Source organism: Dreissena polymorpha, chromosome 3, assembly GCF_020536995.1.
Source record: "Dreissena polymorpha isolate Duluth1 chromosome 3, UMN_Dpol_1.0, whole genome shotgun sequence".
In the NCBI taxonomy this organism is placed as follows: Eukaryota; Metazoa; Mollusca; class Bivalvia; order Myida; family Dreissenidae; genus Dreissena; species Dreissena polymorpha.
Window position 1 is genome coordinate 40,059,010 of NC_068357.1, and position 25,520 is coordinate 40,084,529.

Below are 25,520 nucleotides of genomic sequence, written 5' to 3' on the forward strand. Positions count from 1 at the left end.
ACCCTATCCGATCTTGAAAAGTTCAAGAGGGCAGTGGAAAATGTGCGGTACTAGTCTGTTAAATGATGTTTTTAACCCTTACTTTTATCTTTCACCTTCACTAAACTCTTTTAACCACTTGACTTCTCTCCATTCTCCTGGAGATTTCAAGCTTTAAGTCTCACTACCCAACAATATCCTTTGCTGGGTCCTTTTTACCTTTCACACTCACTAATGTTCCTGACGTGCACCTTTTCCCTGCCTATAATACTCGAAAGAGCGGTTGGCAGTATACAGAGATAGATAGATAGAAATAATTTGTTTAATTGTTATTATGTAATTGGTATGTGAGCCTCCATTATTGTGTCAGCACCACATCTCTTAAGCGCTCTGAATGATTTTTATGAAACATGGCCAACATGTTCAGTTCAAGTAAAACTTTTAATTAAAAGATTGGGCCTTAAGTTTATTATCCGCTCAAAATCTACTTTACCCAATGAAGGATTTTGAGAAAAAATCTCTTCACATGTCAAGTTAATTTATCGAGCCTAAATGCAGCAGACAAGGTCATACTTCAAAGTCAAAAGTTTGAGTCTCCATTCGCATGTCTAGTCAATATCTTCTATACCTTGTAAAGGCTTTTCATGAAAATGCTCACCATGTTATGGTCACTGCAACAATGTGGAGAAGGCATGAGTTAGTCACATCCACTCAAGGCCATTTGAAAGTAATAAGGTTCAGCCTTCATTGATTTTCGTCTCCTAAACGCATTCAATGATTTCAATGAAAGGTCAATGTCATCCAGATGATACAAGATCGCTGGTGTATCATGTTGATCCAGGTCACTACTTCAATGTAAACAGAATCTTGGCAGGGTATTAGTTGCCTCTTGATAAAACAATTTCTTAAAGTAACATTACCACTCAAAATCAACGAAAAATTTTGTACAATATTTCGTAAAATAAAGCTTAACAATTAAAAATCATTGTTCCTTATGGCAATTTTCGAAATTTCAACACCCGATGTGGTCTAGTAAAATCGATGTGTGTAGAAACAAATGCTCGTTTTTATTATTGTTTTGCATATTTAATTCCATTTTAATTTCCCGCAACGATATCTATTCATACAACACATGAACACTTACATGGTGCCACTTAAGTGTTTGTATGTCGTATGAATAGATATATTTGCTGGAAATTAAAATGGAATAAATTGTGTCACAAATAAATAAAAACGAGCATTTTGTAACTACAAAAATCTATGTAATCATACCACATCTAGAGTTGAAATTGTGTCTATTGCTATAAGGAACACTGATTTTTTAGGTGTTAACTTTATTTTACAAAATACTTTAAGCAATTTTCGTTGATTTTGGGCGTTATAGAGGCTTTAAACATTTTGATGGCAAGTGTTTTAAAGTTGGAAATTAAATAATAAATAAAGAAGCATAATTTCACGATTTATTACAAAGGTCCCTCAATGTATAAATTTAACACAGGTAAAAATATAACACCAGCAAGTAAGTTGGCAGGTATAAAAACAGTGTAACAACATCATTAAAACTGTGAGAACAAACAGTGTGGTCAATTCATCATTGTTATAAGAATATTCAAGAAGCAATTTTAGATTACACTTCTTTGTCACTTTAAATGATAAAATAAAATTCTTAAAAAATCCTTCAAAATGTCAGATTTCAATGCTAAAATAACGCAATTATTGGATACTTTATTAAAATCAACTATAAGCTCTGAATACAAACTATTTTATAATGTACATTTATATTTATCTGTTGTAATTTCATTGATAGAACAAATTTACCACCATGAAATATCTTAAAACAAGAGCTGTCAGAGGACAGCGCGCTCGACTATTCGAGTGCTTGACAGTAAAACGTAAGCCATCATGGGGAAATTGTGCATATTCAATAATTTATTAGACGATCTTTCAAAAATAAAAAAAGGAAAAAAAAAAAAAAAAAAAAAAAATTATTGGGGGGGGGGGGGGGGGTAGGGGGGTTGTGAGGGGGGGTATAATGTGGGGGGTAGTCATTTATTAGACGTTTTGGGGGGGGGGGGGGGGGGGGGGTAGGGGGGTTGTGAGGGGGGTATAATGTGGGGGGTGGTCATTTATTAGATGATCTTTTAAAAAAAAAAAGGAAAAAAAAAATTTTTTTGGTAGGGGGGGTTTGAGGGGGGTATAGTTTAATTTTGGGTGTGGTCATTTATAAGATGATCTTTCAAAATAAAAAAAGGAAAAAACATTTGGGGGGGAGATGGGGGGGGGGGGGGGGGGCAGGGATTCTGGGCTGGGGCGTGGAGTTTTGTTTGGGTGGAATCCATTGTGGTATTCAGGTAAGTGTTGTTTTGTAAAAGTATTTATAAAATCTGATCATAAATAAAGAAGTTATGGCAATTTTAGCAAAATGTGCAAATATCTAAGTATAAAAGGGGCCATAATTCTATCAAAATGCTTGATACAGTTGTCTGCTATTGTTTATAGGTTGGGGTCATGTTGGTAAACAAGTTTGCAAAATATAAAGCAATATGTCAAGGGACACAGGAAATATTTGGGGTAGTACGCAAACTTTAACATAGATTTATCAATAATATGCATATTCTTAGTATAAAAGGGGCAATAATTCTGTCAAAATGCTTGACTAAGTTGTCTGCTCTTGTTTACAGGTTGGGGTCATGATGGTTAACAAGTATGCAAAATATGAAAGCAATATGTCAAGGGACATTGAAAATATTAGGGGTAGTACGCAAACTTTAACATTTGCTGCATATTCCAAGTGGAAAAGGGACCATAATTATAAAAAAAATGCTTGATAGAGTTGTCTGCTCTTGTTTATAGGTTGGGGTCATGTTGGTAAACAAGTATGCAAAATATGAAAGCAATATTTCAAGGGACAATGAAAATAATTGAGGTAGTACGAAAACTTTTACATTTGCACGCTAACGGAAATGCCGACGCCGGGGTGAGTAGGATAGCTCCACTATATATATTTCATATATACTAGTCGAGCTAAAAATTAACATATAAAAAGGAAAACTTTTCAATAGATCATGAAACACCACAACAGGACAAATAAATGCTTATACAGAATCAATACAATACATAGAAACACAGCAACAAGAAAAAATAATAGTACAAGCTGTTAAAGTTATTATCAGCAGATCACTATTGCTCAAAGGAACATAATAATGTTATGAAAATGAATATTTGACATGCATCATGCAAAAATGGGTCTTATACCATATGTGGCCTGCATCACACAGTCTTGTTAGTAGCTACCATGGAAACTTGTGGGACCACAAACCCTTGAATGACTTCAAAGCTGACAGGGTACATACGGCAAAATACCTATTTTTGGATGACGTGGCTCTTAAAAAGACTTTCCATACACAATTATTATATGGCTAGTCTGTAGATATGAATATGTAAATATTCTCATTTAAAATTAACAAACCAAATTAAACTGCAATATTATTGAATAAATAACTATGATAAGCCTATTTAAACCTGCCTGAAATAACATGCCTTTAATGGACAGGCACAGGCAGTTTAAGTATCACAACTTAATCTTTAAACAAAAAAACATCAGCATTTTTTTTTAAATCTCATGACTATACAAACTCAAAACTTGGTGCAGTCTGAATTTCATGGGATCAATAATGTTAGAAATTTTAAAAACCTCACGTTCTCATCCTTCAAAAACTTCAACAAAAATACTAAAACTATAAAATACATGTCCCAACCAATGGTTTAAATAAAAAGCAAAAAACCCTCATATTTGTGAATAACTACCAACAGTAATTCACACAATTCAATGTCATATGTTTATACATTTTATAAATAAAATTAAACAAAATGCAAACAAAAGGGGCCGAGGTGTCCCAGAGTGCTAACAAATTAAAAAAAAATCCCAAATTACCCTTGTTATTATGCCTACAGACATCATGGTAAGCATTGAAAGGAAAGCACACATACTTCAAATTATTATCTTTACAACTAAAAAAGGATGCATAATCTGTCAATCCTGTTGTCAAATGAACTGCCTTAATGTTGCCTTAAGTATCAAGACAGTAAATAAGACAACTGTGCAAAGTCAACAATTTGTTCACAGATCCAGAAGAATTGTAAAATCCCATCTGAACTTCACCCACAAAGTTATCTTACAATCAAACTAACTGACCAACCAATACTGGCAATAAAACATGGCATGCATACATGTCACTATAAAAAATAATACCACCCAAATATGTAAAATACATGAAAGACGTATTGGGATTATTACATGCATGGACGTTTAATACAAGTGAAGGCAAACACACAATAAATATTTTGGCAATACACAGTAAACTAATTAATACGCACCTTAAGCAGTACATTTTTAATATATTAATTGCTCCTTTATTCAGATTAGCTATTATGTAACAAATAAAGTCAACAACAAACAATTTACTTTTTGTTAATTGTCCGCAGGAGAAAAAACAAACCCATTTTAAACTAACCAATAGAATCAATTACCACCAAAGTAGGTTATCGACTCATTCAGTGCTGTAAGGTTGTTACTTACTTGTTTGTTTAGTTATATTTGTTGTCTTATTCAACAGTTATCATGGCAGTCAGATAATCAGTTCTGGGTTAGCATGTTAGTGCACATAGGTTTTTTACTTATTTTGTTTAGCTCTATTGCATAGAAAGCCTAAGACTGATTTGAAACTCTTTAGAGTCTCTTTCATTGGACAAGAAACAGTACATGTTGTTTATGGGGGAGATTGAAAGAACGCTTCAACAGAGGGGATCAAACCCCTGACCTTCCTGTCGCTAGATGGACACCACTACACCAGGGCCACCTTAGTGCACATACATCTACCAGTAACTGAAAACTGCAATACTTGAATCAGCAGTAAGGGGAGAATAGCTGTATAAAGGATTTCATGACCCATCCCCACAAGTTATGCTGCCGAGCCAAGGATCAAACCCAAGATCCTTGAATAGGTAGCCCAGTGCTCTACCAAGTGAGCTAGATAGTCCTGTTTGTAATTGACAAACAACTGTATGGAATAGTTTGATGGAAAAAAATATCACAATCCAAGGCTATTGCTTAAATGCAATATATATATATAGCTTAACACCCTGATCTTAAACTACGGATTCCAATTTAAAAAACACAACTGTTTAACTGTCCTTTATTATGTCATATAACTTTTAACTCGGGTAAAATGGAAGTATGAACTTTATTAAAACTATTAACATCCTAAAGTGTTAATGCTTGTGTAAAATCAGTGAATGCCTTGATCACAGTTTCGTACAATTTGCAAATAGTACTTTGTAAAACTATATATTCAGATTCCTTTCTATGTAAATATACTATAATTACATAAAACAGTTAGCATGAAGCAAATATTTCTTAAACACACGGAACAATTTTTTTTATATAATTCTTCACAAACAATTAATTTTGATCTGCATTTTTCACAATTTAGTAAAACTTTAGTTTCAAATTTTCTAAGAACTGCTACATCATGGCCAACCATCTTAATAAGGTGCAATTATCATGTTCAGTGCAAAACAAAACATCTGCATACAAGTCTTGCTCTGAGAATACGTGGTTTACCGTATTTTACCATGTATAGCGCGCTCCCATGTATAACGCGCATGCGATTTTTTTAAAGCCAAAATGGAGGAAAAAAAGAATTCAAGACCAAAAACCTGAAAATTGGGCCGAAAATGGCCGCCATTCTTATATTGCGCAATCATTTAATCTGAGTTTTTCGGGCGCTTAATTTTTTGTTTTAAAGTAGGGAGCGTTTATACGATCAGGAGCATGGGTTGCATAGCACTATATTTTTGACAATTTTAAGATTATTCTCTCGAGAACACCGTATATGTCCTTATTGCCTGCGCGTGTTTTTTCAAGACCCCTGCGCGTTAAATTCGAACCACTATTACCTATTCCTCACATTTGAACAGTGTAACATTTTTATTACCTGCCGCTCACAACATCGTATGACATAGTCTTCTGCAGACCCGCAACATCGCAATGTCCAATTTTACGCAAATCGTCCGTGGATCCTTCCCCATTAAAAGATGCTCCCCATTAAATCCGGTTTGACCCGGTATTTCGCGCCGTCACTGCGTCTAGTTGATCAGTATTTATAGTGAGACAAACAATACACCCGAACGCTCAATTCCATTCAGTTGGTGTTATCGGCGTAAAGCCATTAGACAAATATCATTTGTTTGTCTCTATTGAAAGAAAATAAAACAAGTCTATATCTCTATTGTTGGTTTTTAACCTACGTAGTATACTCGCACGGTAGCATATTAATGCAGAGATCGGAAAATCATTGATGAATGTATTCGTCGTTTCAATGCTTAGGGTCGAGAAATTTCGGCAAATCGGAACTCAACTTACGTATAACACTTGCTCAATTAACCGTTTAACTCCACCTTCGTTCTCTGTAAAAGGTTAGAAGGCGGAGCTTTGCACGTGCTATTATTTAATTGGACGATTTCCATTGAGGAACAAACACACGATCGGTTTGGCATGTTGATTGCTAGACAAAGGAAGCCAATTTTGTCGGCGAGAAACTTGTCGCTTTATTGCTTCAGACGGGAAGCGGCTTTTCTTTGATGTTGTCAAACTGTCAATTCACATAGAGTGCAAATTTTCGGAATTGCTAACATTAAACTTTGGATTAAATTATCAAAACAAAGCAAAAGCGAAGTTGAGAAATATGATTGAAATAATTAGCGTCAGTTCAAATAAGACGTTTTGCGTTGTAAATCAACGAGTTTTTATGACAACAAAAACTTTAACAAACAATACCGCGACGACGCGGGAATCGATATACCTCGATTTTTTATTTTAATGAACAATCAATGAAGAAGTGTGAAAACACCAACAAAGACATTTTTTCATCTTTTAATTTTTGTCAAAACTGTTACTACCCCGTTCATTCCTACCCTTTCCCGCTTTTTGTTGTTTCGACAACGGCCCCTTCAGTCTATAACATTATAGGGTGTAGTTTTCTGCAATAAAAAAAATGGCGGCAATTGTGAAGATTTACGATTACGAAATGGATTTTTGCAATTTAGCAACCAGAAAAGCGTTGTGTCAATGTATTACGCGCACTGAATTTTTATTTTGAAATTTGAAGGTAAAAAACTGCGCGCTATGCATGGTAAAATACGGTACTGCATGTGGGTTTAGTGTCGTCCCAGATAGGCTAGTGCAGTGTGCTGGATTTTCCATTACAAGAGATTTCCTTTAACCCTTTGCATGCTGGGATATTTGTCGTCTGCTAAAATGTTGTCTGCTGAATTTCTAAAATTAGCATTTTCTTCAATTTTTTTCAAAGAATACTATCAGAATAGCAAACAGTTTGGATCCTGATGAGACCCCACATTCTGTGGCGTCTCATCAGGATCCAAGCTGTTTGCAAAGGCCTTCAAAATTCGGTTCCAGCACTGAAAGGGTTAACAAACAAAAATCCATTTCAGCCCAAAATGGTGAGCATGATTAGCCTGGATGGACTGCACAGGCTAATCTGGGACAACACATAAGGCATATAAATTAAGCCCAGTTTTCCCAGAGAGCGGCTTATATGTTAAGCAGAGTTTTGCCTTGACCCACGTAATTCAGTTGTCACAACGTGCATCCAGTCTGTTATCTCAGCAGTCCCTCCTCTGTCAGCACCTCGAAGGCAGCTCCCAGCGCCCAGCTCACCTCTACATCAGCTATCTTCTTCTTCAGCTGCCAACACAAAAGTGAAATAAAGTGAACCCACTTTTAATTCATTAAGAGACCCATATTACCAAATGAATGTGACCCTTGCTCAGGCAAAAACAGGTCTTACTGCATTTGTATAGTGTTGTCCCAGATAAGCCTATGCAGTCTGCACTTTTATGGTATTTTTTGCTTAAAGGAAGTCTGGTCTGAGCAAAAATCAAGTTTCAGCACATATAGTGTTGTCTCTAATTAACCTGTGCTGACTGCACTGGCTAATCTGTTACGACACTTCAAGCTTATACAATATGGCCCGTTTTCCACTAGAGCGGCTCATATGTTATTATCGACAGGGATAAGAAAACAAGGAGGGTCATATTAATAGATATGAACTCACTCAGCTATCATGTTGTACTCTGGGCACAGACCTATATTAACATATTGCAATAAACCGATTTTAGTCTTCCTTCCATCACCCAAATTTATACTTTCTACATTAAAATTGTGTTAAAATGGTTCTTAATTGTTCAATATCTATTTCAAAGTGAATTGTTTGGGAGAGAAACATACTTTTCTTCTGAATAGTTTCTAAAATCACACAACTGAATAATGTATAGTTTTGAAATGGTCATGCTATTGAGGGCTACTGTTTTGTTTTATATTTTAGTGTGTAAAAGTAAGAACAATCCAGAATCAGTGCATACACGTTTATAAGAGCATGACTTACATGCACACTGGTGGAGTCAGATATGTGGTAGCCAGTACTGAGCAGGGAGTAAATGTACGCAAGGTCCAGAGCTAACCATGGGTGCCTCTTGTCAGCTTGTTTGAAAACTGCAAAGTCAAATATCATGCTACTGATAACTAACACAGCAAATGTATAAGCTCAACTAAACATTTGAAATTTCCTCCAAAGAACTTAATCATCAAACAGAACATAGTGGATGAAGCATAGTATTTGTGTCAGTCTTGCAATCGAGACTTAAAAAGTATACATTACATTTCATAAAATGACACAGAACATAACAGACTACGATTGGGTTAAAAATCAAAATGTTTTTAATGCAATTAGGCAATAAGTTTGTTTTAACTTCTTCTCTGGATTGGCAGAACACTTGGAGTGGGGAGGCAATTTTGAAACAAGTGTTCTTCTGTAGAGCATCCATCTGTCCAACTACTGTCAGTTTACTCTAAATGGAACGTATAGACACCCCTATATGACAACATCGTAACAACAAACCAAAGTCTCAAACATATCACCGATTGTTTCAGCTTAGGGATGAAATGTTTGCACACAGCTGCCTTAAAAATTTACAAGAAATTCAGGCTAGACTTCAAATACTTTGTGCTTACAGTGCTAAATGATCATTAATGGATAATTTCTGGTTAACACCACAAAGCTCAATTATAACAAAAATTCTTGATGTATGAAGTACACATGTGACTTCAATTGTAATGAAAATCTTGAATCCTTACGGTCTTAAAAGTGTATCAAACTAAAAGTATTCATACACATCAACTTATGATTCGTTGCGTTGCCATGCAGTAATAAACCTGTTTAATCATTTCTATTACCAACTTTTAACCCATTCATGCCTAGCATCTAGAAAAAAGGCCTTGGCAAACAGCGTAGACCCAGATGAGACGCCGCATGATGCGGCGTCACATCTGGGTCTGCGCTGTTTGCTTAAAGGAATTTCTGTAAGAAATATTCTTAATATAGAAATAAATATATAAGACATCCCTAATTTTGGAAATAAATTGATCCAATTTAGAAGGATGGGAGAGTCCACTAGGCATAAATGGGTTAATACTCACCTTTCTGTGCTGCTGCCTTGAAATCCCCAACAGTTGCAGTGCCACCAGATGAGCCTAAAAAACAGTAATAGATATACTGACCACCCCAAATATTTGCTAAAGCAGCAAATAAGTGGGTACAATTGTGTTGTATTTGAGACAGATGCATGTAAAAAATCTATTATTGGTATTTAAAAAAATATGTCTGTTTCATTGGATTGCACAACATTAACCACAGGCAATAAACTTAGTCTGAAATATGTAAGATTTTGGGAAAAACCCAAACATTTGGCGGACAAGAGAATTCAACTCATTAAAAATTAGTTAAAAATCACAAGCTATACACCAGTAAATTTATTTTGAGCGAAACTACCATAAATAAAAGGTGCCCATGTCATAATACACATCAGAATAGGTTTTTCCAAAGTATCAGAGATTTATAAAACCACTACTGTAATGAACTACTGCAAATTGTTCATTTCAAATTTCAATTCACAATAGGCTAGAATGTTACAAATTAAAAAATAAAAGCACTGGTGTTTTTCTAGAGAGACAAGTAGAAAATAAAATATTTATTTACTACCCTGTAAAACAACTAATAAAAGTAGCCTTGAAATTTCTATCAGCACAGTAAAATATGATCATTGGTTTAATTGCAAACACATTTGTCATTTTCATGAGACATTCAAAACTTATGTTTGCTTCATTTTTTTATCAGCCAAAAAAACACAACAACTTGCAACTGATAAATGGCAATTACTTTGTTTGGAGATGTACCTCCACTCGCCATGTGGGCCTATAAGCAGTCATGAATCAGTTTCCAAGTTAAAACAGTACAATAATGCACCATAGCTTCTTGATAGAAGCGGAATTCAAAGCAAGAACACATATTTCTGACCTTGTACGTCCTGCATATTTTGCCCTGTCAAATGTGGGAAAATTCACCAAGCTATTATTCAAAGCAGAATTAAAATGAGAACCATATGTGTGTACCTATAAGTCCTGCATCTTTTGCCCTGTCAAAGAAGTAGGAGAAGATGTAGACGTCTTGTCCGGAGAGTTCCTCTACAGGCAGTACTGGCTTCACTAGACCCTGTGTGCTATATAGACAGCTCTCAAACCTGTACTCCTCTACTGAGGGGCCGCTGTAAATTATAGATAGACGGCTCTCAAACCTGTACTCCTCTACTGAGGGGCCGCTGTAAATTATAGATAGACAGCTCTCAAACCTGTACTCCTCTACTAAGGGGCCGCTGTAAATTATAGATAGACGGCTCTCAAACCTGTACTCCTCTACTGAGGGGCCGCTGTAAATTATAGATAGACAGCTCTCAAACCTGTACTCCTCTACTAAGGGGCCGCTGTAAATTATAGATAGACGGCTCTCAAACCTGTACTCCTCTACTGAGGGGCCGCTGTAAATTATAGATAGACAGCTCTCAAACCTGTACTCCTCTACTAAGGGGCCGCTGTAAATTATAGATAGACGGCTCTCAAACCTGTACTCCTCTACTAAGGGGCCGCTGTAAATTATAGATAGACGGCTCTCAAACCTGTACTCCTCTACTGAGGGGCCGCTGTAAATTATAGATAGACAGCTCTCAAACCTGTACTCCACTACTAAGGGGCCGCTGTAAATTATAGATAGACGGCTCTCAAACCTGTACTCCTCTACTGAGGGGCCGCTGTAAATTATAGATAGACGGCTCTCAAACCTGTACTCCTCTACTGAGGGGCCGCTGTAAATTATAGATAGACGGCTCTCAAACCTGTACTCCTCTACTGAGGGGCCGCTGTAAATTATAGATAGACAGCTCTCAAACCTGTACTCCTCTACTAGAGGCCGCTGTAAATTATAGATAGACGGCTCTCAAACCTGTACTCCTCTACTGAGGGGCGGCTGTAAATTATAGATAGACAGCTCTCAAACCTGTACTCCTCTACTAAGGGGCCGCTGTAAATTATAGATAGACGGCTCTCAAACCTGTACTCCTCTACTAAGGGGCCGCTGTAAATTATAGATAGACGGCTCTCAAACCTGTACTCCTCTACTGAGGGGCCGCTGTAAATTATAGATAGACAGCTCTCAAACCTGTACTCCTCTACTAAGGGGCCGCTGTAAATTATAGATAGACGGCTCTCAAACCTGTACTCCTCTACTGAGGGGCCGCTGTAAATTATAGATAGACGGCTCTCAAACCTGTACTCCTCTACTAGAGGCCGCTGTAAATTATAGATAGACGGCTCTCAAACCTGTACTCCTCTACTGAGGGGCCGCTGTAAATTATAGATAGACAGCTCTCAAACCTGTACTCCTCTACTAGAGGCCGCTGTAAATTATAGATAGACGGCTCTCAAACCTGTACTCCTCTACTAAGGGGCCGCTGTAAATTATTACATTTTATGAGCAGCACTCTTGAAAAAGTGGCCTTAATGCATGTGTGTAAAGTGTCATCCAAGATTAGCCTGTGCAGTATGCACCGGCTAATCAGTGAAGATACTTTTCAATGTCATAAAATTTATTGTTTCAAGGAAGTCGCTTCTAAACAAAAATTAAGTCTTGGTGAAAAGTGTCTTCCCTGCACAACACACTGGAAAACACTTAAAGCACGTGCATTAAGCTCAGTTTTCCAAGAGTATTCCCTGCACAACACACTGGAAAACACTTAAAGCACGTGCATTAAGCTCAGTTTTCCAAGAGTATTCCCTGCACAACACACTGGAAAACACTTAAAGCACATGCATTAAGCTCAGTTTTCCAAGAGTATTCCCTGCACAACACACTGGAAAACACTTAAAGCACGTGCATTAAGCTCAGTTTTCCAAGAGTATTCCCTGCACAACACACTGGAAAACACTTAAAGCACGTGCATTAAGCTCAGTTTTCCAAGAGTATTCCCTGCACAACACACTGGAAAACACTTAAAGCACATGCATTAAGCTCAGTTTTCCAAGAGTATTCCCTGCACAACACACTGGAAAACACTTAAAGCACATGCATTAAGCTCAGTTTTCCAAGAGTATTCCCTGCACAACACACTGGAAAACACTTAAAGCACGTGCATTAAGCTCAGTTTTCCAAGAGTATTCCCTGCACAACACACTGGAAAACACTTAAAGCACGTGCATTAAGCTCAGTTTTCCAAGAGTATTCCCTGCACAACACACTGGAAAACACTTAAAGCACATGCATTAAGCTCAGTTTTCCAAGAGTATTCCCTGCACAACACACTGGAAAACACTTAAAGCACATGCATTAAGCTCAGTTTTCCAAGAGTATTCCCTGCACAACACACTGGAAAACACTTAAAGCACATGCATTAAGCTCAGTTTTCCAAGAGTATTCCCTGCACAACACACTGGAAAACACTTAAAGCACATGCATTAAGCTCAGTTTTCCAAGAGTATTCCCTGCACAACACACTGGAAAACACTTAAAGCACATGCATTAAGCTCAGTTTTCCAAGAGTATTCCCTGCACAACACACTGGAAAACACTTAAAGCACATGCATTAAGCTCAGTTTTCCAAGAGTAATATTAATGTATTATTAACAACAATGGGCACAATATGCATTATGATATGAATATTCTAAACAAAGGTATAAGTACACATTCTTAAGTAAAAGAACGGAACATCTGTATTCGATAAGTATGATTACAGGTATAAATGACATTGTCAATTATTTTACAGGTAAATTTATCACAGGAGTTTAATTTTTCCTACATGTGAAAATGGAATGCCAAGAACACAGTCCTATGGGCCATAGAAATATCATGTGTATCAAAATATGTTCTTAAATATCATGTCAAAATAAAAATGTGTATGCACATGCAAACATTAGACTATAACTGGGGTATATCAACACACAGCAATGTTGAACTGATCTACCAGTAAATGAGGTAAAACTTACCGTAGATGAAATACCTGGTCACCATAAGTGTAATTGCCAGAGTACCCTGCAGGTATGCAGGGGCTGGTGAGAACAAAACTGTTGGGATCATCATCTGGAACAGACACCATTGTGAACACAGGTATTTAACAAAAAAGTGGTTCTTTTTTTAAGTGCTCACATGTGTTGTGGTACAAAAATTGTGAACAATTTGACATAGTTTTTTACTTCATGAGATACAATTTTAAACTTTGTTTTGATATGGTAGGAATCACAAGAAGAATAAGTTTCTTTGTAATACTAGTAAGGACAAAAATGATGGGTTCAGAGTGCTTGCAAATTCCTATCATATTTGACCTGGTTACTTAGTTTTAGACCCCACTTCACCAAGATTCAAATTTGGCCTAGATATTGTCTGACCAAGTTTCATTAAGGTTGAGTCAATTATTTCGCTTACAAGCTAACAGATGACAACAAACGACACACCATGCAGGACACAGACAACCACAATAGTTAACCTTGAGAAACAAGTATCCCTGGAGATGTAGCAACTAATGTGGCATCTAGAGAGGTCACAAAACACCTTGCCTTAAAAACAACCATGTGACCTAAATTTTGTATCCAGTTTCAAAATACAAAACCAATGGGTGAAATGATTTGAAGGTCCTGACAGAGTGGGCAACAAATAAGTTCTGCAGAGTGTCAATGCAGTTATGTTGACAACAGAAATAAGTTACTATAAGCGCATACTTTTCAGGTGAGCTAGAAAAAAAGTGTACAGTTATTTCCTTCTATGTGAGCATTACAGTTTGAAATGTCCTGGTAGTTATTTGAATCATATCATGTCTTTCTCCATAACTACTGTAGAAAAAATAACAGAATGTGTTACTATGCCATCCTTGAAACATGTAGTTGAAAACTTCGCTCACATTTCAGTCTGAAGTGAATATAAACTTTTAACCATTTAGATTTTCCCAAACTTATGACAAATATCATCAAAGATAATTCTCCATTTAGAATAAAAATACCATACAAGCTATGAAAGAAATAATAACAAGGAAGTACCTGCATGTTGATCTCCGCCAGTGAGTGTAAATCTTGCAGACATCAGACCGAAATTCAGATAGCTGAAGTCAAATATGTAGCTCGTACAATTCCACAAACAATTATCAAGAGCTAAAAGGAGTGTAGGAATTGTAAACTATAATTGTGTAAAAAACTAAAAAACTACTAGATAACAAATATGATAGAAGTAGATTTTTGTATCATGCATGTATTCCACCATCAATTTTTCAAGAACCATTCAATACTAATTAGTTCTTGTTATTACTTATCTGTCAACACTTATACTCTTAAAGTATATCTGCTCACTTATTTTCCCAGCACATTGTTCATTCACAAATTTATTGCAATTGTGAAATCAATAAGGTTGCACGAATTAATAATGTTTTCCCCCAAAAACATCTATGAAAATTATGCAAAACAAGATCAACTATTAATGCATACCTATGTGTGTATAAGTGGTACTCTTTACTGAAGAGTTTCACAGTCTTCATATATGATTCAGGGACCAATTTTAATGTCGACTGAAAAAAGATACAAGCCAGTCAGTGACTGAAGGTTGCACATGTGTAAAAACAACATTTCATTAATGATTAAGGAAGCAGGATAATGCATATGAACACAAACAATCATCAACTCATCTAAATACCTACATTTATCATGTAGCATATTGTTATAATTTTCTAAGCAGCTGAATAATTCAGAGTAAAATCATTAAATATTGTGCACGTAATGGATTTAAAAATAAAATAATATTTTATAGTTTCATAGTCAAAATTAAGTGATAAGAGAAAGAAATAATTGTGCATTGCTTTTTTGCAAAGTATGTTTTTCAACAGCATTTGCCTTATTATTCAGTTATTTACCAAACTGACAACTCAAGTCAAAGGACAAACAAGAATCTTGAATCAAATAATATTATACATGTATAGTCCCACCTGTTCCTGTGGCACAAAGGTGATTTGTGTAGAACCTCCTCCTAGATCCAAAGCTGCCAAAGGCTTCTCATTTCCACCAAGCAAGCCTGTACATGAACAGGAATTCAGCATGAATTGGTTAAAATAAACATATTTATTTGCCCTGTTTATGATAAAGAAATACAATAAAAAAGCGACCCATTTCGTGTTGTGATATAAGTGAAAACAAAGAACTGTTTTTGCCCCATTTAGTTTTTGTCAAAATCAATGTTTATATATTGTATGAAACATTCTTGAAACTTAATTAATTGTCAATACTTGTACCTACGTAACAATGTTTATAATTACTTGACATGACAACTTACAGCATTCATATCATGGTCATGAAATCGTTTTTTTGTAATATTTTTACTCTTTTACCCTTTCCTACTCAGAAGAAAATTGACAATGGCTATATGCAACCAACATAAAACATAAAACCTGAACAGCCTGCGATTAACTCAAAGGATGTTCAAGTTTAATCCTGTTTGCTGCTCATCAGTACCTTATAGGGTTTGAAATGAAGCCTTTAAAAACTGAATCTATTAAGAAAAGTCTTTAATCCTCTTTCATTTTGTATTATACTACAACTGAGTCTAAATACGTATTTGAGCAATTAAGGGTTAAAAAGGGCACAAGGTATGACAAGTAGTAAGCTTACCTAGCATGAAATTGACTGTTATCCAGCTGAACACACCTGTGGAACAAGACCAGATGAAACATTCAAATAACTTTTAGATTAACTCCCTTTTTATAATTATTCACATTCAAGCTGTAAGAAAAACAAAAGTGTACTTACATGTTAAAACTTGCCCAAATACTACACACAAATAAAAGGAAGCGATTGCAAAACTGGTTTCCAAATGTAATTCGTTCTACCAGCAACCATGTTGCCCAAATTTATTTGTCAAATGGACAAAAAACAATATATTGTAGTCTGTCATTTTTTTGTAATTCACGAAACTGACTAAAAACCTTATTGGGTCTGTCTCCAGACTTTAACCAAAACTGTTTGTAAGAATGTGTGAAATATATTTAAGACACACAGCATGAAGGAAATCAATACACAAGGGACAAAATTGTCACAAAACCAGGTTTTCATTGTGAAAAAAAAAATCTGATGTGAAAAAAAAAATCTGATAAAGGGAGAAAACTCAAACTGAACTTTTGAAATGAACAAACAAAATAAACCCCCTTTGTAAGTTTGTTTTTAAAAAAAAATTATTTTTAGTCGTGGCGACCTTGACATTGGAGATATTGACGTGATTCTTTCGTGCGACACACCGTCCCATGATGGTGAACAAATGTGCCAAATGATTTTAAAATCTCACAATGAATGACATAGTTATGGCCAGGACAAGCTCATTTATGGCCATTTTTGACCTTTGAACTCAAAGTGTGACCTTCACCTTGGAGATATCGACGTAATTATTTCGCGCGACACACAATCGAATGATGGTGAACAAATGTGCCAAATGATTTTAAAATCTGACAATGAACGACATAGTTATGGCCCGCCCGCCAGCCAGCCCGCCAGCCAGCCAGCCCACCCGCATTCGCCAATCTAATAACCAGTTTTTTCCTTCGGAAAACCTGGTTAAAAATGCATATCGATTGTAATGTCTTCTTTACAACCTAGACAGTCGATACAAACCTTCGTCTACTCCATCCATAATGCCTACAGCATCAAAGGGCAGCCTGAAGGGCCACTTCTTAAAATTGGCTGTCACCTAGAAAAACACAGGTTACAAGGGACAATCTTAATCTGCTTAATGTATCAAATAAGACCCTTATTAACTTAACATGACACATGCCTTATAAATTGTACTGACTATGAGTCTACTTCACATTTTAGTCACTTTTTTCTTGCACATTGATATCTTGCAAACAAAAGCAAAATAATTTGATGACTGATTTTGACAAGAAGACATGATTAAAACCAAGTTAAAATCCCCAGCCCACATAGAAAACACTTTGCAGATTTTTTTATGTATTTGAAAACTAACCAAAACAAGAGATGTGTTTGTCAGAAACACAATGACCCCTATTGCGCCGCTTTGAAGCCATATATTTGACCTTTGACCTTGAAAGATGACCTTGACCTTTCACCACTCAAAATGTGCAGCTCCTTGAGATACACATGCATGCCAAATATCAAGTTGCTATCTTCAATAATGCAAAAGTTATTGCAAAACTTTAACCAAGGTTAAAGTTTTGGGACACACACAATGAATGAATGACAAACAGACAGACAGACAGGCCAAAAACAATATACCCCCGATCTTTCGATCGGGGGACATAAAAACAAAAAACAACAAGAGGACCAAAAGGCTATAAGGGGCTCACCTTAAACTACAAGGAACTTAACTGTTCTGTGCAGGTAGTGTTCACTAGGTTTCACAAAAGAACTGAATCAACACCTGGCAGCAATGTTTTCAACAAAACATTATTCATTTGGTCCAGATACATCATAACAACACGCTCTTTTAAATATTCTTTTGCAAGTTTCAATGATTAGTGGGTTACCAATGTGATTTCAATAGAGTTTAAATGGTTTGCTATAGCCAGATAAGGAAACTACTCCCGAGTCATGGCAGCCATGTTTATCAATGGACTGGAATCATATCTAACTAAGCTGAAATCATTCAAATAAATGTTCAAACCATGTTTAATCAATATTGGGCAATAAATGTTCAAACAATGTTTAATCAATATTGGGCAATAAATGTTCTAACCATGTTTAATCAATATTGGGCAATAAATGTGGCCTAAGGAGTGTTCAAGAGCTTTTATCTTTAATTCAACCTAGGAAAGAACTTGGTTGAGCTAGTATCAATGGAACAAAAGAGCTAACCAAGATTTGTGAACTTTGAGCAATCAATGTGGCATCCACAGTGTAAACTTTTTCTTTAAATTGACTTTGTTACATAGTTTTAGATTCCAACTGATCGAGTTTTCAACTCAGCCAAAACACCATAGGGACAAATGCTCGAAACAAGTTCCATAAACATTGGGAAGTCAATGTGGCCTCTAGAGAGTTAACATTCTTTTTCTTTAATATGACCTAGAAACCTAGTTTTTGACTCCATGTGACCAAGTTGTGAACTCAGTTGAGACATCATAAGTGACAAATTTCTGACATAGTTTCATGAAGATCTGATGTATACAAGCTTTTTATATAATTTTACCAGAGTTTGACCCCAAGCCATCAAGATTTAAAATTCACCAATACATCATTAGGAAAAATGTTCTGAGCAAGTTTTATGATGATCAGGCAATTAATGTGACTTCTATAGGGTTCAAAACGCAAATATTGACGACAGAAGAATGACAATTTAGTACAGACAAAAGACTATCCCAAAAGCTCACCATCAGCTTTTCGTGCTCAGTTGAGATAAACAAGAATTGAAATCAATACAAAAATAACAAATTGGTAATCATATGGTTAGCTTGTGATGCCTTTAGAGTAAATTAAGTAAGTACAATATGTTCATACCAGCGTTCAGAAAAGTATAAATACCATTTGCACTACAAACTTTTGAACATTAACATAATAAAATGTGTTTCTTAGTAAAACAATAAAGTTTTTAGAAAAAAGTCATTTTCTATTAATTGACGCCATGCAAACGACTAAGCTATTATGAGGACTTACCTCATTAAGAATGTTGTCTGCCTCTCCCTCCTTGAGCAGTCGGAGACCAGCTGTTGCCTTGAGAACCAACGGGGTGCTGGCTTGCTGGCTGGCTGGCACCATCTTTGTACACATCCTCAACATGTCCTGTAGACTCAGTGCTGCCTGTGGAAGTAGATTAAAACATATCTTAATCACAGAGCTTTCCTTCTGTGTATAGTAGGATCTTATTTAATGCTTAATCTTTTCATAACTCAAATAATGTAGTTGATAAATCCTCTAAAACTGATCTTATCCGATTATATTCTTTGCCGTGCAGTAAAAAACATACCAGAAAAGAGCAAAAAAAATGCAAATTTTCCCACAAAATGCCACCCTCCACAAAGGGCCTTATACCATGAAATTCACTTGCATACTGGGCAAACAAAGCAAAAATAAATGAGTAAATATCTCTGACAATTTGAATAAGAAAATGTCATAAGTTAGGCATCTTAATCACTTGATTTTGTTCAAACTCTGTCACAAGGAACACAGTGTTGTAATTGCAAGCATACTGCGATATACAATTGTAAAAACGTATAAATGAATTTTAAATCTTTGAAACAAACAAATATAATGCTTGAACAAGAAGAAAATTAACAGTATACAAAAGAGTTTACATATTATAATGTATAAGAACATGAAACAGTCAATTTTAAAAACAACTAATAATAATTGAATTAACTAGAGCTTTGTCACAGACGTGACATAAACCTCCACATGCTGCATTGACACAGAATATTTTGCATGCTGTCTTCACAAAACAAGAGAAGCTAATTTATGGCGATTTTTAAGAATTATTATGCCATTATCATATATGGTCATTTTGACCTTTGAACTCTTGAATTCTTTCGCATGACACGCCGTCCAATGACTGTGAACAAAATTAATGTACAGAGTCATTTTAAAATCTCACAAACAATTAATGACACAGTTATGGCCCGGACAAGCTCATTTATGGCCATTTTTGACTTTTGAACTCCAAGTAAGACCTTGACCTTTGAGATATCGACGTAATTCTTTCGCATGACACACCGTCCAATGATTGTGAACAAATGTACCGAGTAATTTTAAAATCTCACAATGAATGACATCGTTATTGCCGAGACAAGATCATTTATGGCCAATTTTGACCTTTGAACTTAAAGTGTGACCTTGACCTTGGAGATATCAACGTAATTCTTTTGCATGACACACTGTCCAATGATTGTGAACAAATGTACCAGGCATTAAATTTAAAATCTCACAATTAATGACATAGTTGTGGCCCGGACAAGATCATTTATGGCCATTTTTGACCTTTGAACTCACAGTGTGACCTTGACGTTGCAGATATTGACGTAATTCTTTTGCATGACACACTGTCCAATGATTGTGAACAAATGTGCCAAATGATTTTAAAATCTCACAATGAACGACATAGTTATGGTCTGGGCAAGCTCATTTATGGTCATTTTTTACCTTTGAACTCAAAGTGTGATATTGACCTTGGAGATATTGACCTAATTCTTTGGCATGACACACCGTTCAATGATGGTGAACAAATGTGCCAAATGATTTTAAAATCTCACAACGAATGACATAGTTATGGCCCGGACAAGCTAATCTATGGCTGTTTTTGACCTTTGAACTCAAAGTGTGACCTTGACCTTAGAGATAATGACCTAATTCTTTCGCATGACACACCATCCAATGATGGTGAACAAATGTGCCAAATGATTTTAAAGTCTCACAATAAATGACAAAGTTATGGCCCGAACAAGCTCATTTATGGGCAACTCCAAGTGTGATCTTGGAGATATCGACGTACATGTAGTTCTTTCACATGACACACCGTCCCATGATGGTGCACAAATGTACCAAGTCATTTTAAAATCTAACGATAAAATAATGACATAGTTATGGTCTGGACAAACTTTCAGTTTAAAAAGCACTAAGTGACCCCATGACCTAGTTTTTGATCCGGCATGACCCATATTCAATCTTGACCTAGACATCATCTAGATACAACTTCTGACCAAGTTTGATAAAGATCGGCTGAAATTTTCAGGACAGACAGACCGACCAACCAACAAAAAGACTCCTATATAGCCCCCATTACCAATGGTAATGGGGGTATACTTAAATAACCTGAATCAGTAAATCGGCAAAATCAAATATGTGTACAATTTGAGATAAAACAATTTAAATCTTAAAATTTAATCTTGCAGCTTCTGACAGGACCACTGGTCAGCTTTGATGATCTTACCATCAATGGATCATGAGCGTAGGCTGACAGCCCTGGTTTCACATGTAGAAATGTTTCATTTAAAAGACTAACCGGATGACCTGTAAAAGAACATACCGTATGAGCGTTGAAGTGCATACGTGTACAGGATGGCAAGATTTCAACTTAAACTTGTTTACCTTTGTTTTACAATTTATGTTGGCCATTTGTCTGTGGAGAATTTTACTTTTTTGCTGAAATATTACATATTCTGTTTATTATTCAAATATTTGGTTAATTAGTTTTTATTTTTGAAAAATTATTGCACCAGAGCTCATACACAATTTTAAAAGCACCTATTAATTATCCCAACGCTTTTTGAAAAGCGTGGGGAAATTGTGGTTATCTCAGCTGTCCGCCCGTCTGTCCATCCGTCCATCCTGGCCACTATCTTCTCCTTCAGTAACACTATAAGCACTAGAACCTTGAAACTTACACACATGGTAGCTTTGAGCATATGTGCGACCCTGCACTATTTGGAATTTAGATCTGACCCCTGGGTCAAAAGTTATGGGGGTTGAGGTGCAGGGGCCGGGTCAGAGATTTTCACTCATTTTTATGCCCCTGGTATGGTGCATTGGCCATAACTTTTGCAATATTGAAGATAGCAACTTGATATTTCGCATGCATATGTATCTCAGTACATTACACTCTCAGGGATAATAAGCTTTAAAGGGAGGTAAGTAATGAACCTGCCAAATGATAAAAAAAAAAAATAAATCAAAGCGGCGCAGGAAGGGGCATTGTGTTTCTGACAAACACATCTCTTATTTTATGTTATTTTATCAAGGGAAGTAATAAGCTTTAAAGGGAGGTAAGTAATGAACATGCCAAATGATATATAAAAAATTAATAAATTAAAGCGGCGCAGGAAGGGGTATTGTGTTTCTGACAAACAAATCTCTTGTTTAATGTTATTTTACATAAACTTCTTCATTTTAACACCGATTCACTTCCAATTGATACTGAACATCTCTTATGACACTACGGTCAATCTCAACTATGCATGGCCCCATTACCAACCCTGGGTCAAACATGCGGCGTGGGGATACGGCGCGGCAGAGGCGGCGCCATTTCTAGTTACATTTGTGTTACAAATAGCATATATTTTTTTAACTGCGTAAACAATCAACTTAGGTTATACCTGGACTAGACAGGAATTTAAATATATGAGCTCTGGATCCTGTGCTACCAGCATCAAAAACTATTGCATACACATAATCTCCTGGAGAGGTCTTCTTGTTTAAAGTTCTGGTGGGCAATGTTGTTCCTTCTATGACAAATGTGTCTTTAAACAATGAAGGCAATGTGAAGTCCACTGTTGAATGTCTATCAGTGCTGTAAAACTGTGTCATTAACAACACAAATAGCATGGCACCCATTACAGCCATTATTCCAAGAATCTTGCACCTGTGTATAGATGGTGGCTTATCGAGGGTCAGGAACATTTTCCATACATCAAAATAAGGTTCCAGAAAAAATCATCTGCTTCATGATCTAAAACACATGAAAGTTTTAAATTTATCTTATTTTAATATTTTTTCTGTATTACCGTACTAGTCTTAGTATTCAGACACTAGATTTTTGGACATCACTTTTTAGCCAAAATCATTAGTTGCTAACCCCAACCCAAGCTGCCCCCCCTTCAAAACCCTCAAAATTGTTGATTTGTTATACAAAATATTTAAAAAAAAAAATAGTTAGTTGACATACGGAATTTTGACCATAATTAAAGACTCTAAATTTTCTGACAGTCAATTTTACAGTGTCATTCACCCGATTTTGGCCCTGTTTTTGCTTATCTGGTACAGTCAAGTTACCATTACCGGATTATTAAACATAGCAGATCACTTTGATGTTCAAGACTGCGTATTGCAATATTGACATTCTTTTATGATACATGTATTTTGCACACAGCATCTTCAAGGCCTGTTCTTTAAAATGCATTGATTGAGTCATAATCGGAGCTACTCTTTATCAAACATTTCGTTATGTTTTAATGACATGTGTATACGACTTTGTTGACTTCCGTCTCGTTTCCATATCGAGGTTGAACATTTTTGCGGCCACATGCTATAACTCTGTTGGAAAGTAAGAGGTTTAGACAATAATTTAAAGGCCATTGAGTAGTCTTTCTGCCTGCAAAAGTCCATTTCAGTTTTTATTCATGTTTAAAATTGTGCAACACCTTAAATGAAATGAAGAATTAGGGCAATAAAGGATCAAGCATATATTATAATTAATAATAAATTATATTAAAATATATGATTCTTATAATAAATGATCTCAATCTTAATGTTTTATTTATGTTCCATGTTCAATATCGATAATAAGATCATACATGCCATAATTTTTCAGACCAATTCCGGGACATTGAGTTAAATTGTCCGGGACTTTTGCCGATTTTCCGGGACAAGTATAAAATGTAGCGATATTTATACACATATGCATTTTTGGTACGTTTTTTTTTTTGTTTCGCATCGTTAATTGCAAAAGTTCGAAAGCCTATCCAAAATACACTTTATCTATTAACGTCAAATTAAACATTACTACTTCCGTTACTAGATACAAGCCACGTGTTTTCAGTGTAAGTGTTCTAAACATAAATGGTGACTTCACTGCGTTATTGTTATTAAGACCGGTGTGTAACGCGTAGTTGTTGATACGCCTTTATTCATTTATAACATCTATATAATAAAAAATAATCTGCTGGGCGTTTTGACATGGCGAACGCAATTCAAATTCACTTATTATTTTTAACGTTATGTTTACTGGGGGATTAGAACATGACAATAATAAATCTAGTGAGGATGATGTTTTTATATGCTTACTTTTTTACTCAACTTCTTTGTCTGTTAAACGTGCGAAAATAAACTGCTTTTAATTTTTTACTCAGCGATGTTGGACTTCAGATGTGTGAACAACTATCCTTTGCCCTTACGCTGCGGGAAATAATGACGTAGTAGATTTAAGTCAATTAACAACCACATTAAACAATGCCACCTTTTCGGTTTGACCGCGAACGTGAGACAATCAATATGATAACAGGACCCCTGTTAATTGATCGATTTTGACACGTAGCGTAGTCTGCCTATTCGGGTAGGCATTGTCATGGAGACGCTGCATATATACACAGATTCAAGGTGCAGTTAAGCCTAAGATAAGGTACATGTATATATGCATTTTGTAAATTCCGGGACATTTGACAGATTTCCGGGACAGCGGGACAAGTGCTTCATTTCCGGGACTGTCCCGGACAATCCGGGACGTATGGCATGTATGATAAGATATTTACATGGTTTATAAGATGCCCATATCTTTTTGATCTTGTTAGGATTTTCAACAGATAATTCACACAAAAACACCATGTGTTAAGTGTGGATACAAGATCACAAATAGAAAACAATTAATAACAATAAAATGAATATAATTTATAACTGGCAATGTAACTTGGTTATTGTAAACAACACATTTCATGTTTTCGACAGTTCAAATAGCTTGTTAGAATGCCCCCTGAGTGGTTTCAGTCACATGATCCGTTATGGCTACAACTGATCCGTTAATGCATGAATTCTGCAACGAAAAAAGGTATCACAAATACATTTTGCCTGAGTTTAAAATTAATAAAAATAATACTATGTGCTGAATCAGTAAGAAAATGTAATATTTAATCAAACTGGTGTAAAAGAAGTCTCAAAATATCTATTGCTTTTCACCAGAACAACTTAATAGTACGCTACTGATATCATCCGGTGATGGTAACTTGACTGTAACTATTCGCTCATGGGTTTTTACAACCAGATTTAAGTTATAAAAACCAACAGATAAATACCTGGTGGTCAATGGACCATTACATTTGCGTTATTGGGTGACCGATAATAAACAATGATTTCTTCAGGATAAGCTTATCTAAGACACTTTCAAATTACTTTTCTTCAATAAATATCCGAATACATTATCCGAACGGTCTATATGTTTACCAATTCAATAAATATTAAGTCCCGTCGAATGTACGAGCGTATTTATTGAAATAATATGCCACATAAATATCGTTTAACTAAAGATTCGCTCAGCAAATACCTCAAACATCGTGTCATATATTTGTATGCAAAAAACTTCCTATTAAACTAGTATTTACTCACGACGACGTGTCTATCAAAT

At 35.7% G+C, this 25,520-nt stretch overlaps 1 protein-coding gene across 6 annotated transcripts; it reads right to left on the reverse strand.

Annotated features, from left to right (window-relative positions):
* Positions 1 to 5,160: 5,160 nt before the first annotated feature.
* LOC127873791 (ectonucleoside triphosphate diphosphohydrolase 5-like) lies at positions 5,161 to 25,520 on the reverse strand. 6 transcript variants are annotated; one of them, XM_052417784.1, is made up of 14 exons: positions 25,440 to 25,520; positions 22,504 to 22,856; positions 21,342 to 21,421; positions 19,076 to 19,219; positions 17,078 to 17,153; positions 16,085 to 16,120; positions 15,406 to 15,491; positions 14,912 to 14,991; positions 14,471 to 14,532; positions 13,427 to 13,520; positions 10,508 to 10,659; positions 9,536 to 9,589; positions 8,445 to 8,551; positions 5,161 to 7,744 (listed from the first exon to the last, which is right to left on the reverse strand). In XM_052417784.1, the coding sequence occupies exons 2-14, from the start codon at positions 22,805 to 22,807 to the stop codon at positions 7,658 to 7,660; spliced, it is 1,362 nt and encodes a 453-aa protein (XP_052273744.1). In that variant the 5' UTR covers positions 22,808 to 22,856; positions 25,440 to 25,520; the 3' UTR covers positions 5,161 to 7,657. The 6 variants fall into 6 exon arrangements, 5 of the variants coding, with proteins under 5 accessions (XP_052273744.1, XP_052273742.1, XP_052273743.1 ...); XM_052417782.1 differs by having other exon boundaries at positions 10,508 to 10,713; XM_052417783.1 differs by having other exon boundaries at positions 10,508 to 10,713; positions 25,502 to 25,513.